The sequence below is a fragment of the Apaloderma vittatum genome, unplaced genomic scaffold (genome assembly GCF_000703405.1).
Source record: "Apaloderma vittatum isolate BGI_N311 unplaced genomic scaffold, ASM70340v1 scaffold295, whole genome shotgun sequence".
Classification (NCBI taxonomy): domain Eukaryota; kingdom Metazoa; phylum Chordata; class Aves; order Trogoniformes; family Trogonidae; genus Apaloderma; species Apaloderma vittatum.
The window spans coordinates 1,296-15,813 of NW_009718502.1; the positions used below are offsets into that span (position 1 = coordinate 1,296).

At 38.9% G+C, this 14,518-nt stretch overlaps 1 protein-coding gene across 1 annotated transcript; it reads left to right on the forward strand.

The window, feature by feature from the left end:
- Positions 1 to 1,507: 1,507 nt before the first annotated feature.
- Positions 1,508 to 14,058, forward strand: LOC104274579 (teneurin-3-like; the record flags this gene model as incomplete). Its single annotated transcript, XM_009870256.1, has 6 exons — positions 1,508 to 1,722; positions 8,338 to 8,548; positions 8,992 to 9,093; positions 9,255 to 9,449; positions 10,741 to 10,941; positions 13,873 to 14,058. Coding segments are annotated over 6 exons (1,110 nt in total), but the record flags the coding sequence as incomplete, so codon positions are not given.
- Between the last annotated feature and the right edge of the window lie 460 nt (positions 14,059 to 14,518).

Here is a 14,518-nt window from a genome sequence, read left to right on the forward strand (position 1 = left end):
AAGCTGCATTTTTGAGAAGACTGCAGCACCCGATTCGATGAGAACAAAGTTGTGAAGACACTGTGTTTTAGTTTGTGGCCAGATTTAGCAGTTTCAGATTAGCCAGGTGTTGAAGCTAGGAGCTGGCTCAAGCTGGCCAGAAATATTTCATACTATAAGTGTCACGCTCACTATAAATTGGGAAGTTCACTGCAGACAGTCTCTTTCTCAACAGTTACCATACCTGTAGGATTTCACCCATCAGCCTACTCTCCTCTTCATTATGACCACCATGCTTTCACTGGAGCTGTGGTGCTTGCAGTGCTCAACACCTGACATTCACAGCTCACCACCGCTAGATAGGCTGAGTGTAACTGTACTTTATATTAGTATTAATTTTAATATTAAGGGGTTTTATTATTATCCATTTCCATTCCAACCCATGGGTCTCTTTTCCTCATTCTTCTTTCTCCTTGAGATGGGTGGTCACTGGGTGTTAGAACAGCTGACTAAAGGAAGACAGCATGTCAACATCTTTGGTTTTTCTGGGCATTTCCAAGCCACCATCACTGGCCTTGGAAGGCTGATAATTGCACAGCTGCTTGGCAGAGAAAAGTAGTCAGTGCCCTTCAGTGCTATGTTCTTATTCCTAGTAACTGGCCTGCAGGATAAATACATATTCATAGTATAGAAAATAGTGAGAATACCAGACTTTGACATGCTATTATGTATTTTGTTTGGGAGACAGTATGGACAAGGAGGTGATAACAAGCTTGGGGCTGAGGCTAGGAAGTGCGGATAGGCATTACAGGGAGCAAGGACGTAAGGACGTAGGCACAACGGAGCAAGAACCATTGTATGTTTTGAGGGGAGCGCAAAAACAAAAAATAGAGAGCTAGAGCTGTAGATATTGTTGATATTGTATAAATGCTCTGATCATAGAATGGCCTAAGCTGGAAGGGACCTTAGAGATCGTTTGGAGGTGCCACCCCTGCCGGCAGGGATGCCACCTCTCGACTAGATCAGGCAACACATGGGGACCAAACAGGAATTGAACCCGTGACCTTGGTGTTGTTAGCGCTACGCTCAACTGACTGAGCTAACCGGCTGCCTTTGATATTTATCTGTAGTCTGTAGAAAAGACTGTATATTAGTTCTCTTGAATGTTTACATGGCTCTTATTCTTAAAATCTGCAGGCTGTTTTTTCCTTTACCTTAAATTTTTTTAGCAAGAGACTTTATGTTGGAAACCCCCTGTTAAAATACTTGGGGAAAAAAAGGAATAGTTTACTATAGATCCTAAACCAGTTTCCCTTGGGTAGGTACGGTGTTTTTACTTGGTAGGTATTTGTGGTATCTTTGTCTTTTTGTTTGCAAATCAGTGAATTCCCTGGGATATTATATTCAGAAAGATTGTCAGGTAACAGTCTATCTGAGGTGATTCTACATATTTGATGATTTATGGGAGAGATGATTGAAAGCAATAAAGGAATACTAATTTTTGATCTTTATTATTCTAACCTCTCAGGAAAATCAGGGGGATTTGCACAAGAAAACAACACTATAGATTCTGGAGAACTTGATATAGGCCGAAGAGCAATACAAGAAGTTCCCCCTGGGATTTTTTGGAGATCACAACTCTTCATTGATCAGCCACAATTTCTAAAATTCAATATATCCCTCCAGAAAGATGCACTGATTGGAGTGTATGGCCGTAAAGGCTTACCACCTTCACACACTCAGGTGAGAACTGCTTGCATTAAAAGTAAGACTTGTTATTGAAAACTGTGAGCTTGTATCTATTGTATCTTTTTTCTTTCTCAGGATTACATTCTTTCCCATGTTGCTGATTTTTATTTTTACTTCTTAGACTTTATTGATCTCATGTGGTGTCCAAAACATTTATAATACTGTAAGTGATGGGATCTAAATTGTGGGGTAGTTTTATTTATAAGCTCTTCTGAATACCATGAGCAATGTTGGTGCTTTAGATATGGAATTGTTTCATGCAGAATTTATAGGTACTTCTTTTCTTCTGTGGTATATAGACATATCATTAAAAATCTGAGCAAACTAATACCACATCTTATCACCACACATGTGGTCTAGAGTACTTGACAAAGACTGCATTAGCCAAATTTCCAAGCAATAAGACAGCATTTTTTTAAGGAAGTTTTAGTTTGTTCTACAAGCAAATGCTACAGTATTTACAGCTTGGTGTCTTAATAAATAAGTGCATAAAAGAAAAAATATGCAATATGTGCCTACAAAGACATAGTGAACCGCAACTATAACGGTCTCAGTGACTCACTATATACTAGTGTCTTGAAACTTTGTTCTTAAGTGTCCAGAGGATTTATTCTGCTCCACCCCTGAGAAGGTTTCTAACAACACTTGTCAGTGCATACGATCATCCCTTTGCCTAGTAACAAAGAAACACTGTTTATCCATGGTTACAGAAAAAAGGTATAAAAGAATGAATAACCTTCTAGACTGGCAGGAGAAAGGGAGAATCATTGTCCGTGAGATGGTATTTTGGAACCAATTGTATTCAGATTTTATTTTAAGACGCTCGAAGTTTAGATTTCTTTCGGCTTAATATTTGTCCAAGTGCTGGCTCTGAACCATTTTTTGACCTGAAAAGGGCATTGAGCTCATGCTTTTGTACCCTATTTAGAAAATTATGCAACATGTTACTGATTTGGGGGAGTTTTTAAGTGTATGGATTTGCCTTGGACACAACTCTTAAGAATAGCAACCTAATAGTATAATTGGAATGAAGCTTGACAAATTATTGACACAGTTGCAACAGCAAAATCCATAACTACAAACCTTTTTTTTTGTTAATTTTGGTTTGCACGCTACTTACTGTGCTTTTGAAAACATTTTGTTTTTTCTTCAGAGATAAATTTTAAAAGACCTAAAACATAGAAATATTGCTAATTATAGCACCTATTTAGCAGCTGCAAACCACAGAGGAAGAATTAGGGTCAGCAAAGGAGTTTCATGCAGCTAAAATCACAGAATGCTATATTAGCTTTATTGTTTAGTTTAGTTTTCATTAAACTACAAACAGTTTACTGACTGCAGAAAATGCACTTGTGTTTATTTAAAGATTTGATCCTCATAAAAATGATTAAATGGATTTTCTTCACACCTTCACATATGAACACCCACCCTCAGGCTGACAACAAGCTTGAGAAATTCTAGCTCAAAGAAAATTGATTCAGAAAGTTATCAGCCATTGGAAATAGGGGTTTGGAATACAAATGTCATCTCAGTGATAACAATAATAACAGGAGCTAGGGGAATACATGTGTGGCAAGAATGAATAAAATGAAGAAGCTGATCTGAACTGTGCATTTATATGAGACATTAGGCAGGTAGATACATCTCTGAAAAGTTATCCTTACTTGATTCCATGTCCTGGTGACGGATTGAAGTAGAGGTACCCTTCAACTGAAACATTTGGGAAAAGGAGATAACCAGATCGGTGTCCCATCATCTGTGTTACGCAGGGTGCTTTCCCTTTGGATTCCTACTGCCCAAGTGCTTGTTCCTGTTTAAGTATGGTACAACAGAAAGAACCATGTGCAAATCCTGCTACTCTATCTTCTGTAGTTTCTCTGACAACTTGGATATATTGTTCCCAGGATATGGGTCAAGATCTCTTGTCCTATTTTTCCTGATATATAATTAGAGCATTTTTTACAAACCCTTTGACTGACACTTGATACCTTGAAAAATTAAGCATGCTTACTTGTCAGTGCCCTATTGAACTTCTAGGGCTGCTGAAGATTCTCAAGAGTGCAGGGTTATCAGAATGTTTATATGGCCTTGAACCCAATGATGTCTGGTTTAGGTGCCTCAGATAAAGCATGTGTGTCATCTCCTAAAAATGCAATTCCGTGAACAGTTGTTTTGGTTTGGGTTTTTTTTCTGTGACTGTGCTCCTGCACCTGGGGGTAAAAAATGAAGTAAAATATTTTTCAACAGTTTAGGCCTCTCTGCAGCAAAGTCCAAATCACAGGACTTTGATGAAGATGTAACTTCTACTGGTAAAATATATATTTTACCAAAGTAGCTTATATAAACAAAACAAGATATTTGGGCAAAAGGAAGTCTAATGAAATAGAACATTGTGTGGTTTGCAAGCATAAATGAGTTCATTGTTTTCTTATTTGCCCTAAACCTTTTGGCTTGTACTGGCAAACGTTCTTAACTGCAAGCCAGGCATAGCTGGCAGGGGCAGACCATGAGCTAATTCTGGGTTTCTCTGCATCCTTCCATCGGACAAGGCACCAGAGCATTAGAAAAATGCATGAATGTCCACGCTTGGTCTGATCAAAGGCCCACCTAGCTCAGCATTCTGACTGTGATGGTGGCCATTAGCAGACATGTAGAGATTAATACAGCAGCATGATGTATTTGTAGTTATTCTTCCTAGAATACACTCCTGGCCTCCAGTGTTTTAAGGCCAAAGGACTGCCTGAGTCAAAGATCCTGTCTTTGTTTTTTACAACCTTTGACAGATTACTTTTTTCTGTGAATTTGCTTAGTTGTCTTTGAACCTATGGAAGCCTTTAGAATTTGTGGCATTTGTAGCAAGGAGTTTTAATGGCTTAACTACACCTCTCACATTATATTTTTCAATGTGTTTTGAGGCAGCCGCCTAGTAGGTTTAGTTCAACATCCTGTTAGTACTGTTTTGGAAGAGGCAGTGGAGAGTTTCTCACCATGTTCTTATCCATGCCACCCTTTATTTCTAGATCTCTAGTATCCTCAGTAAGTTGTGTCTTGTTTTCTAGTCTATTTCATCATTCTTTATATGAAGGCTGCTTCAGTCATTTGATCACGCTTGTCCTTTTCTGAATGTTGTCCAGTTTTTCTACAGCTTTCTTGAGATGGGGGCATCAGAACAGCACAGAATGTAGCAGATGTTTAACTATAATGGTTTCATACAATGCCTTAATGATGTCTGCTTTTCTGTGGTTTTTTATCGTAGAACAGATACTTCTGTAGATCTGTCTACCATAGCTCCAAGATCTCATCCCAGAGTGACAAAAGTTGGCTCAGAGCCCATCTCTGGATGTGTAAAGCTAGGGTTGTCTCATGAGGACTTTGAAAATAGGATCTCACCCATATATATCACTTCATGTCTGCGTCTCTTGAAAGCTATCTGCCCTTATCTCCTAGTCACAGAATGACAAGTGCTAATAACAAAATTTATGCAAATGAGCAACTGCTGCCTGTTTCTCAAACGTCAGTATTTGAATTTTCAGATCTTATAATAGAGAAGTGATTACTACCTGCACTCTGCCAGCATTTGTAAAGCTTCCTTACCAGCTGGCCGCCTTCCATATCCTTGCTCGTACGCCTATGATACCCTCTGTGTGTAACCACGCACCACCTTCTTCAGCTCCCTCCTCGCAGCTTCAGTGTTTCTATGAAAGTCTGCCTTCTCTCCATGTCACCTTTGGCTGTAATGCAAAACTTGCCTGTTATATTTGCCACCTCGTTCTCCACTTCTCTCCTGGATCTTTTGCCTGTCTGTCCACCTCTTTTTTTATATCTGGTTGAAAACAAACAGTGAGTAAGAGAAAACTGGAGTCTATCTTTCCATACCTGTAAAACCTCTGACGCCAGTTGTCCTACCACTGCAATGGGTATAATGAAAGTCTGAAAGAAATGAGCTTGGGAGAGATCTCAAGAAGTCTTTTCATTTGCACCCTTGTTGTGGAACAAGATCCACTATATCTAAACCATTTCTATCAGTTGCTTGGCATTTCATCATAAAATAATAACAGAATGCAGCAAATTTAACTCTCCTTCTGTTCCATAATCCAAGATAATGGGGATATAGCATGTAGAAAATGGTTTGATATATTGTAATTGGGACAGATTTTTTGGCTGTGTTTCTGTATTCTCTTTAGGTACCGAAATCAGTTTCAAGCACAGCCACTGTGTGTGTGTCACAAACCGATCTGAGATGCATAGTTCTCTCTTTCTGGGGAATCATAAATAAATCAACCAGAAATAATTGACGGTGGCTGTCCATTCAAAGCCCAATCAATGCAAGCCTGAAAGTCTTTGTGACACTTTCTAAAAATGTCAGTTCCATTGCAGCCAGAGAATCAATATGTTTATTTAAAGAGACTTTAAGAATAAGAAAAAGGACTTTAGTTTAAAGTGAATGGAGTGGTAGGGCAAATCAGTGCATTTAGACTCAGTATAAAGGTAATTAATTTATCCTCATAGGAGGTAAAAAAAATTGGTATGTTTTTTGCTTATGAAGATAATTGGTTTTCAGTCTGTTTCTATTATCATGTCCTAAATATGAAAACCCAGCCTTTAAAAGGGTTAAGATCAATTATTGTTTTTTTGCTGGGGGACAGACTGTGAACAGTAAATTCCCCTCTGTTATGGCTTCTAAAATGTAGTCTGAAATGGTGTTCTGGTAACGGCACATGTCCTTATTACATTACAAAAACAAAATCATTAATTGTATCATCCTTGTGCGCCATTAGTATACTCTTCGTGGTCAATCAAGTAGTGTAATCACTTGTTCCTGTATAAAAAATACAGATTTTGTCTGAAATTGTCTTCCTAAAAGAATGATCGTCTGCAGTGTACAGATTACAAGGTCACTCCTAATGTCCATAAATGGCTTGCTAAAACTCAGAACACCACAAGCTTTCTCTTTTTTTAAAAGATTAGTGAAAAAACATGACCAGAAAGAAGTGTTCTTGAATCAGGCAGGAGGGGAAAAAAAGAAAAAAAAAACAAAACAAACCTAAAACTGTTTTTTCTCTCACACACAAAATGAGATAAATATTTAATTCTCTGACAAATGAGAATGTTGAATGGTTTTGAATAATTGGTGCTCTCTCAAAACGGTTGCGTTTGTTTTCATATGGTGCAGCACGTACACTCAGAGTGACAGCACACTGAGGTATCAGCTTCTGCACATCCTAATCACATTATGTTCTATTCTGCTGGTTGAGACGTAGCCAGAAAAGTGTCTCAGGTGTTGATAGGGGCGTATTAACTATACATTACCTTCCATCTGACTGGTAAGAAGATAATTCTGATTATTGGGGAGGAACGTTCTCAGAATAGCCATGAAGTTTAGCCTGCAATTTCAAGAAGAAAACATAAGTACTTAAACCCTTGTCCCAGGACAAAGGCTATCATGTTTTCTTCTGTCCCAGGAGCAGTTTCTGAAGGTCACAAGTCAGGGTGTAAACCCACCGATTCTCTGGTCCTGGTAACCGATGTTATCCTAGCTTCAGTGACTCAGCGTTTTCACAAACTGGCCTTTAAGAGGTCCTGGATGTAATTCCATTTCAGAGGGATCTCAAGTGTATGGGGATGTTGAAGGTTTATGTGTTACAGTTCACTTCATACAATAAACATGTGTCAGAATAACAGAATCAGCAGGAACAGCCAAGACTCTCTACCACAAGCAAGAGTGCTCTTTAATTTTCCTACCTGTTTAATTTTGCTGCATACATACTGATCTTGACATGATAAATATGCAGAAGACATCTCTCAAGCCATAAGATCAAACTGCCAGATAGTGTAAATCAGCGCAGGGCCCCGAGCAGATTTAGCCCTCTAGCTGTTATTAGTGCTAGCTAAGATTAACATGCATAAAACTTTGTGTTATGAATTTGCTTGTAACATCAGCTGAGATGCTGCTACATTTTTCCAAGCCCCACTAATCATACAATCATAGATTCATTTAGGTTGGGTGATGTTTGTTAGCAATTTGATGGTTGTTAAAAAACAACTGAATATGCTGTCCGTTGACCTGAGGTATCATATTTTTTGTCAGTTTGTGATTTTCAGTAATTGCAATGTTTTATGCTTTATATCTTTTCTTTGATGCGTCTGTGATAGGAAGTAAAGCTCTTGCTCTCCTTCCTCCAGAATAAAGACCAAAAGAAGGATTAAACAATTTAATTCTTCATCTGTAACTAAATGAAAAGCCAAGTAGATTATTGGGGTTTAATATTGTTATTAACTCATATGCATATAACACACTTTGAAAGTTAACTCTCACCTGTAATTCAGGTGACAGTAATAACGGTGGATTCATTTCAGATGCTGTTTTCTTCATTCAATATATGTAATAGCTCATTGGCTGCTTGTCACAAAAAAAAATGATAAGCATTTTTGTTTGAAGTCTTATCAATGGGCAGAGAAATGAGCAAGGGTTGGTTTTAGCTCCCTTCCTTGCTCCACAAGGAAGCTCTTGGTCAAAATGCCAGCCTGTTGTCAGGATGTTGTGGGGAAGCTGGTGGTGCCATGGGTCATCCCATGCCTTGCCAAGCTCCTGTCTGTTCCTCCCTGCAGTACGACTTTGTGGAGCTCCTGGATGGCAGCCGGCTGATTGCAAGGGAGCAACGCAACCTGCTGGAATCGGAGCGAGCGGGGCGGCAGGCAAGGTCTGTCAGTCTCCATGAAGCAGGTTTTATCCAGTATTTGGATTCTGGCATCTGGCATCTGGCCTTCTATAACGATGGGAAAAATGCGGAGCAGGTGTCTTTTAATACCATAATTATAGGTAAGCATATTCTTCAAAGCTCTTACCGAATTTTTTGGAATTTTTAGGAATACAGAGATAAACCTTTGGACTTAAATGATCTGACTTTTTTTTCACAGGTTTTCCATTTTTCTGCTCGGAACAAAATGTAGAATATCTATGTTAATTACTTGTTCTAAAGCATAAGGAGTGTACCTTCTTGTAAAACAGTCCTTGAAAGGAGGACACTGTTTTGAAGTATTTGTTAAGTGGCACAGCGCCGTATTTTAAGTATGGAGCTGGTATGATTTCAACATTATAATTTGAGCCTTTTTCTTGGAGCATAGTGTCCTAAGATAGCAGAGGGATCGGCAATAAAAAATCACTCCTCAGAGTGAGAGCACGCTGTCAGTTAGTAGTGGTTCAAATTATAGGTGCTTCATGCGGTGGGCGTCTGTGAATTATCTTCCTTTTTTTCCCTTTAGAGTCTGTGGTGGAATGCCCCCGAAATTGCCATGGTAACGGCGAATGCGTTTCTGGATCCTGCCATTGTTTTCCTGGGTTTCTGGGCCCCGATTGTTCGAGAGGTAAATCAAACCAATGCTTTTCTCAAGTCAGTTCAAGCAAGCATGAAGACAAGTATATCGGGAAAGCAAGTAGCATGTGACTTGCTTCTTAGATGTTCTTTTTTATAAAGCTTTAGTGAAGACCTTGGTTTTAATTTTTCCTGCCGTGTTCTATTTGACAGCAGCCTGCCCGGTGCTGTGTAGTGGCAATGGGCAGTACTCCAAAGGGCGCTGCCTGTGTTACAGCGGCTGGAAGGGCACCGAGTGTGACGTGCCTACAACTCAGTGCATCGATCCCCAGTGTGGGGGCCGGGGCATTTGCATCATGGGCTCTTGTGCCTGCAACTCGGGATACAAAGGAGAAAACTGTGAAGAAGGTAAATGAGTAAATATTTTCCCCAGCACGTGCTGTTGTTGGTCAGGTTTCCAGCTGGCACGTCCAGCTCTATGTGTCACGTCTAGATCATTTGCACTAATGGCATTTCTTCAAAAATCAGTTTAGAATACTAAAAAATGAAGTTTGAGGAATTACTAGGGTCACTGAATTTTACAGAATTATTATACTTTATTATTCTCAAGTAATCAGTATGAAAATTCTTAATAATATCTGATAACTTTTTGTTTGCCCCCTTTTTTTTTTTTCTGACTGAGGTAAGCTAAAAAAATAGATGTTGGAATACAGGAAGACTTACTGAATTTTCACAGTATAGAATAAATCATTAATGTATTGCATTTGTTAGTGATCTTTTCCACCAACTACATTTTGGAAAGTGCTGATTCAAACACATCAGAGTGAAAAATGATGTGTCATTTTTGTATTCCAAAGATGTGCATAATAACATTCATTCTGGTGTGCTGCAAAATCGAGTTCATGTTCCATTCTCCGTTCTTAGGGAGTAAAACCCGCCATTTTCCTCCTCAATCAAATTGATTTTATTGATCTCCACATACAAAGTAATGCAATTAAGTCTCTGGAATTAAATTTTCAGACCATTGACCCTACAAGTGTAACATTTTATTGAGTCAAATTGCTAAATTAAATCTCGTCATCTAAAGCACATTAGAGTGAATTAAGACAGATAGACAGTATGCAACTCATTTATTTCTGAAACAAGTTGAGGGTCCTGTACAGCTGTCAAAACTCTGTAGCGGTGGATTGGGTCAGTTGATACCGCGTACAGCAGGAAATCCAGCGCTTGTTACGCTGTGCTCAGGCAAAACAGGGATCAGTTGCCCAGGACCCAAAGCCTGTTGTAATTCAGAAAATTTACCAAACCTTGAAAGGTTCTCCACAGTGGTAGCCTGCAAATGTCTTGATGCCGGTTATGTGCCCACACAAATTTCACAGTACCAGAAAGGGGTGTAGAAGCGAGGTGTTTTTACAAAGAAAATTGCTGCTATGAATTTAGTGATCATAAAGAGTGATTTATCTTGTAGCTGGCCCCAGCATGCTTTGATCCACTCTATCTTTTCCTCACTCATTGCAGTGAAACACAGGTGAACACCTCAGTTTCAAGCTGCTCATGTTTACTTTTAAGAAGAGTGCAATGCTGCTCTTTCACAAGCTCTTAAAATGTGGATTAAGCCGAAAAGTGCTGTGAGCATCTAGGGTTTGATTCTGTTGTTAGGAATTACAGGTTTAAGCTGGCCTTTCTCATTTTTCTGCAGCGGATTGCTTGGACCCAGCCTGCTCCAGCCATGGCGTCTGCATCCACGGCGAGTGCCATTGCAACCCGGGCTGGGGTGGCAGCAACTGTGAAATTCTGAAGACGATGTGCCCTGACCAGTGCTCTGGCCATGGCACCTACCTTCAAGAGAGTGGTACCTGCACCTGTGACCCCAACTGGACAGGTCCAGATTGCTCCAATGGTAAGGGTTAAAAGCGCTCTCATTCCATAAAATGGTGACGTGTTTTGAATAGAAACGTTTTAACGCCATTATTGTGTTAGGACCTGAACTGATGGAAGTCTGTGAGTTGAGTTCAGCATGAACTATAAATTGATTCAAAAGTTCAAAATACATGATGAATTTCAAGTATTTGGAAATCAATGTATTCGCTGGAATCTTTTAGCTGTCTTCTTCTGGTAATGGCAGGTACTTCCACATGCAAGTACAGAACGTTCTTTGTACAATGCATGGATCCAAGTATTCTCTTACCTAATACATGTATTTAGAAGCTTAAAACTGCGCTACGGAAACTAGAGACAGTCACATTTTAAAATCTCTCCAGCTAATTGGAAGTATTTTTCTTGAAAAACAGACAGCGTTCCAGTTTGAAGGCAAAGGGAACGCAAGAATGAATCCTAAACAGCCTTTGAGGAAGGGGCAGGCTGCCAGGTTGGAAGGAGTTGGTAGGAGTGAAGAAGCAGAGGGATTTCTTGAAGTCTGAAACTGAGGTTATTAAAACCATAGCCTGAGCTTACAAACAAAAGGAAAAAATGACTGGAGGTACCTCCACAGAAAGCAGAATCTAAATATTTATAAAGTATGACAGCAGCCTTTTGACAAATACGAGTTTTTAGAATATTGTTTGGTAGCCACATATCAAAAAGAGAAATCACGTCTAGCTGTGAGACATATATTTGTCTAAAACAGTTCATCTCACAACTCAGATGATTTTGTTAATGAAAACTGAACACATGGGCTAGCTGGGTTTATGCCAGCTTATGAATAAATATAGCTTTTTCATGAGGAACCATCTTTTTAAAACAAATGTACTTCCTGACCAAGATCTGTGATACTCCATAATAGTTTATGAATACAGGAGTGATAGGACAGAGTTCCAAATGCAAGAAAATGTGAAGAGAGAATAAAATGTTATGTTCTGTTAAATTTGTTTAGCAAAAAAATTCTTCTCTGAACATTTCTATTTCTCAAGCAAAACATGGATCCTCTCTTTCTTGACACAGTGTCCACTATGCTATTTTTGATGATTTGGTTATCCTCCATCTCTTACTTACATTTCAAGGAACGATTGGTCATCAAAATAACATAAAATATTTCTGATCTTCTCATACATTTCAAAAGCGTCAAACTCATAAAAGAGCTATGTAAAAATACACATAGACTGTTTGCTGAAGTTATGCAAAATGACCTTCGGAGTGGCATAATAAAAAAGTAAGTCTTACCCAGAAACATTTTGTTAAGCTGCTAGAAGAAAAAGAGAATGAATTATTTCCATCGGGGGTTCATAGGTTTGAAATCAGCAGAGCTTTTCTCTATCTTCATCAGCAGTTTGTCCGTTAATTAGCCCTTCAATTCCACTTCAATTAAATTAACTCTAATTAATAAGTTCATTACAAAGATTGGCGCACCTTGCTCAAAGCTAGTGTGCTAAAAGCTGATAAACACCTTCACCCTAATGAAAAATTGATTAGATTGAAGAGAAATAAACCTTTCTTTCTTGGAGCTGCGTTTACATTTTGAGAGTCTAAAATTAATGAAACTATCTTCCATCTTTTAATCAAAAATTAAAGTCAAAGTAGATATAAAATGCTGTATGGAGGGGGGAGGTTGGAAAGGAGGGAGAAATTACAGCTGTCTTTCTCCATAAAGGGTTTGGGCTATTTCTAATGGGAAATGTCACAGCTCCTTGATACCATGTTTAATGTTCCACAGCACTTTGAGACAGAGGGTTATATTCTATAGAGTGAGAAAAACACTGTTGAGTGGGAAACTGGAAACCTTTCTTGTGCTGAATGCTTCTTTCTTTTGCTGTTGAAAATAATTTCAGTCTTTTATTACTAAACCGTTTGTTGTCTTTCACAACAAAACAAAAACTAAATACAGCACTTTTATGAACCAGTACGTGGTTACAGCCAGCTGTGTGCCAAGGAACTGAAGAAGTCCCTCAGGCTGTATTGTATCTCCTCTTGTTTTTCTGTTGTCTGCTTAGCAGAAGTAAAGTTTGCTGGAGTCTGACTAAATGAACCAAAACTGTAAATGCAAAATCTGGCAGCCTAAATTATCATCTTTATTAGCTGAGACTTAACATGCGTTGTTTGGCCTCTGACTACCTTTGGCTGTTAACATATTTTTCAATTATTCTATCAGTTACAAAAGCCTGTTACTATATGTAAATGACAAGTTAAATTGCTGTATGTTGATTTATTTTTTTAACAATCTATTATTTAAACCAGACTCTTCTTAGATGTCACTGATACAAGTTTACTGAAAGTAAAAGAGAATCATCTTTTACATTTAACAGATGTGTCACTATGTCAGCATAGTACTAATTTGTCTCACTAAGGCTGCTTCTTTATAATGAAAAAATGTGTCAAAAATGACACGTTTTTACTTTGAAAGAAAACAGAGCGGGGTAGGGCGGGGAGACCTTGTTAAAATGAACTTTCATTAATACTGGATTTTCACTCCCAGCATGATGACCTAGGTATATGGTACATTTAGTCACTGGGAATACACTATATATTCTAGTAGGGCTAGGTGCCACATAATCAAAGATATAAAAGGTTACTCTTAAGAGTGATATGTGATCAGAAAAAAAATGACTAAAAATTACTCAGAGCTAACAGAAGAGCTTCAGACACTTAAGCACCACTAAGTCTGCTGGAAAACTAAGAGAGTGTTAGCACAGAGATAAATCTCTGCTCTGTATTCTGTTGGGTCATACCTGAAAATGCCTTTCACAGTAAACTCCGTTGATTCAATTTTCAAAGTTTTTGCCTCTCTTATTCTTCACATGTTGCATTCAAATGTAGCACTGCTAATACATGCATACCCTTTCTCTCCTGTGTGTACTCTCTGCCTCCTTTCCTCCCCCGTTTCTCCTCTCGGATCCAGAAATCTGTTCGGTGGACTGCGGCACGCACGGCGTGTGCATGGGCGGCTCATGTCGCTGCGAGGAAGGCTGGACGGGCGCAGCCTGCAACCAGAGAGCCTGCCATCCCCGCTGCGCAGAGCACGGCACCTGTAAAGACGGGAAGTGTGAATGTAGCCAGGGATGGAACGGAGAGCACTGCACCATTGGTAGGCTGGCTATGCTTTACCCTCTCTCAGCTGCTAAATTCAAATGCGGCCAGCACTGCTGGCTGCGTCTGAATAAGAAGTATGCTACTTTGAAGCTTATTTCTTCAAACAGAATATTTGCACGTGTCAGTCTGTGTAAAGGAGCTGATATTTTAAGAGACAAAATAGTTTTGTAATGGCTCATCAGTTCTTCATCCCTAGTTTGCCATGAAAAGAAGTGAAAGAATTTCCTTTTCAATCCTTTCCTTTTAACTGCCTTTTACTGAGGGAGAAGTTACTTTTATTTTGAACTGTAAATATACTATTTGATTTGCGCTTTTCTATTTTTATGTGACAGCTTTATGTCTTTTGGAAGTGAAGGTTCCTGGGTTTTAATTTCTGTTTTCTTTCTTTGATAGAGAAGAAGCTCTAAAAAGTGCCTTCCCTATGGGAAAATGTCACTTCCCCCTTGTAATAAATG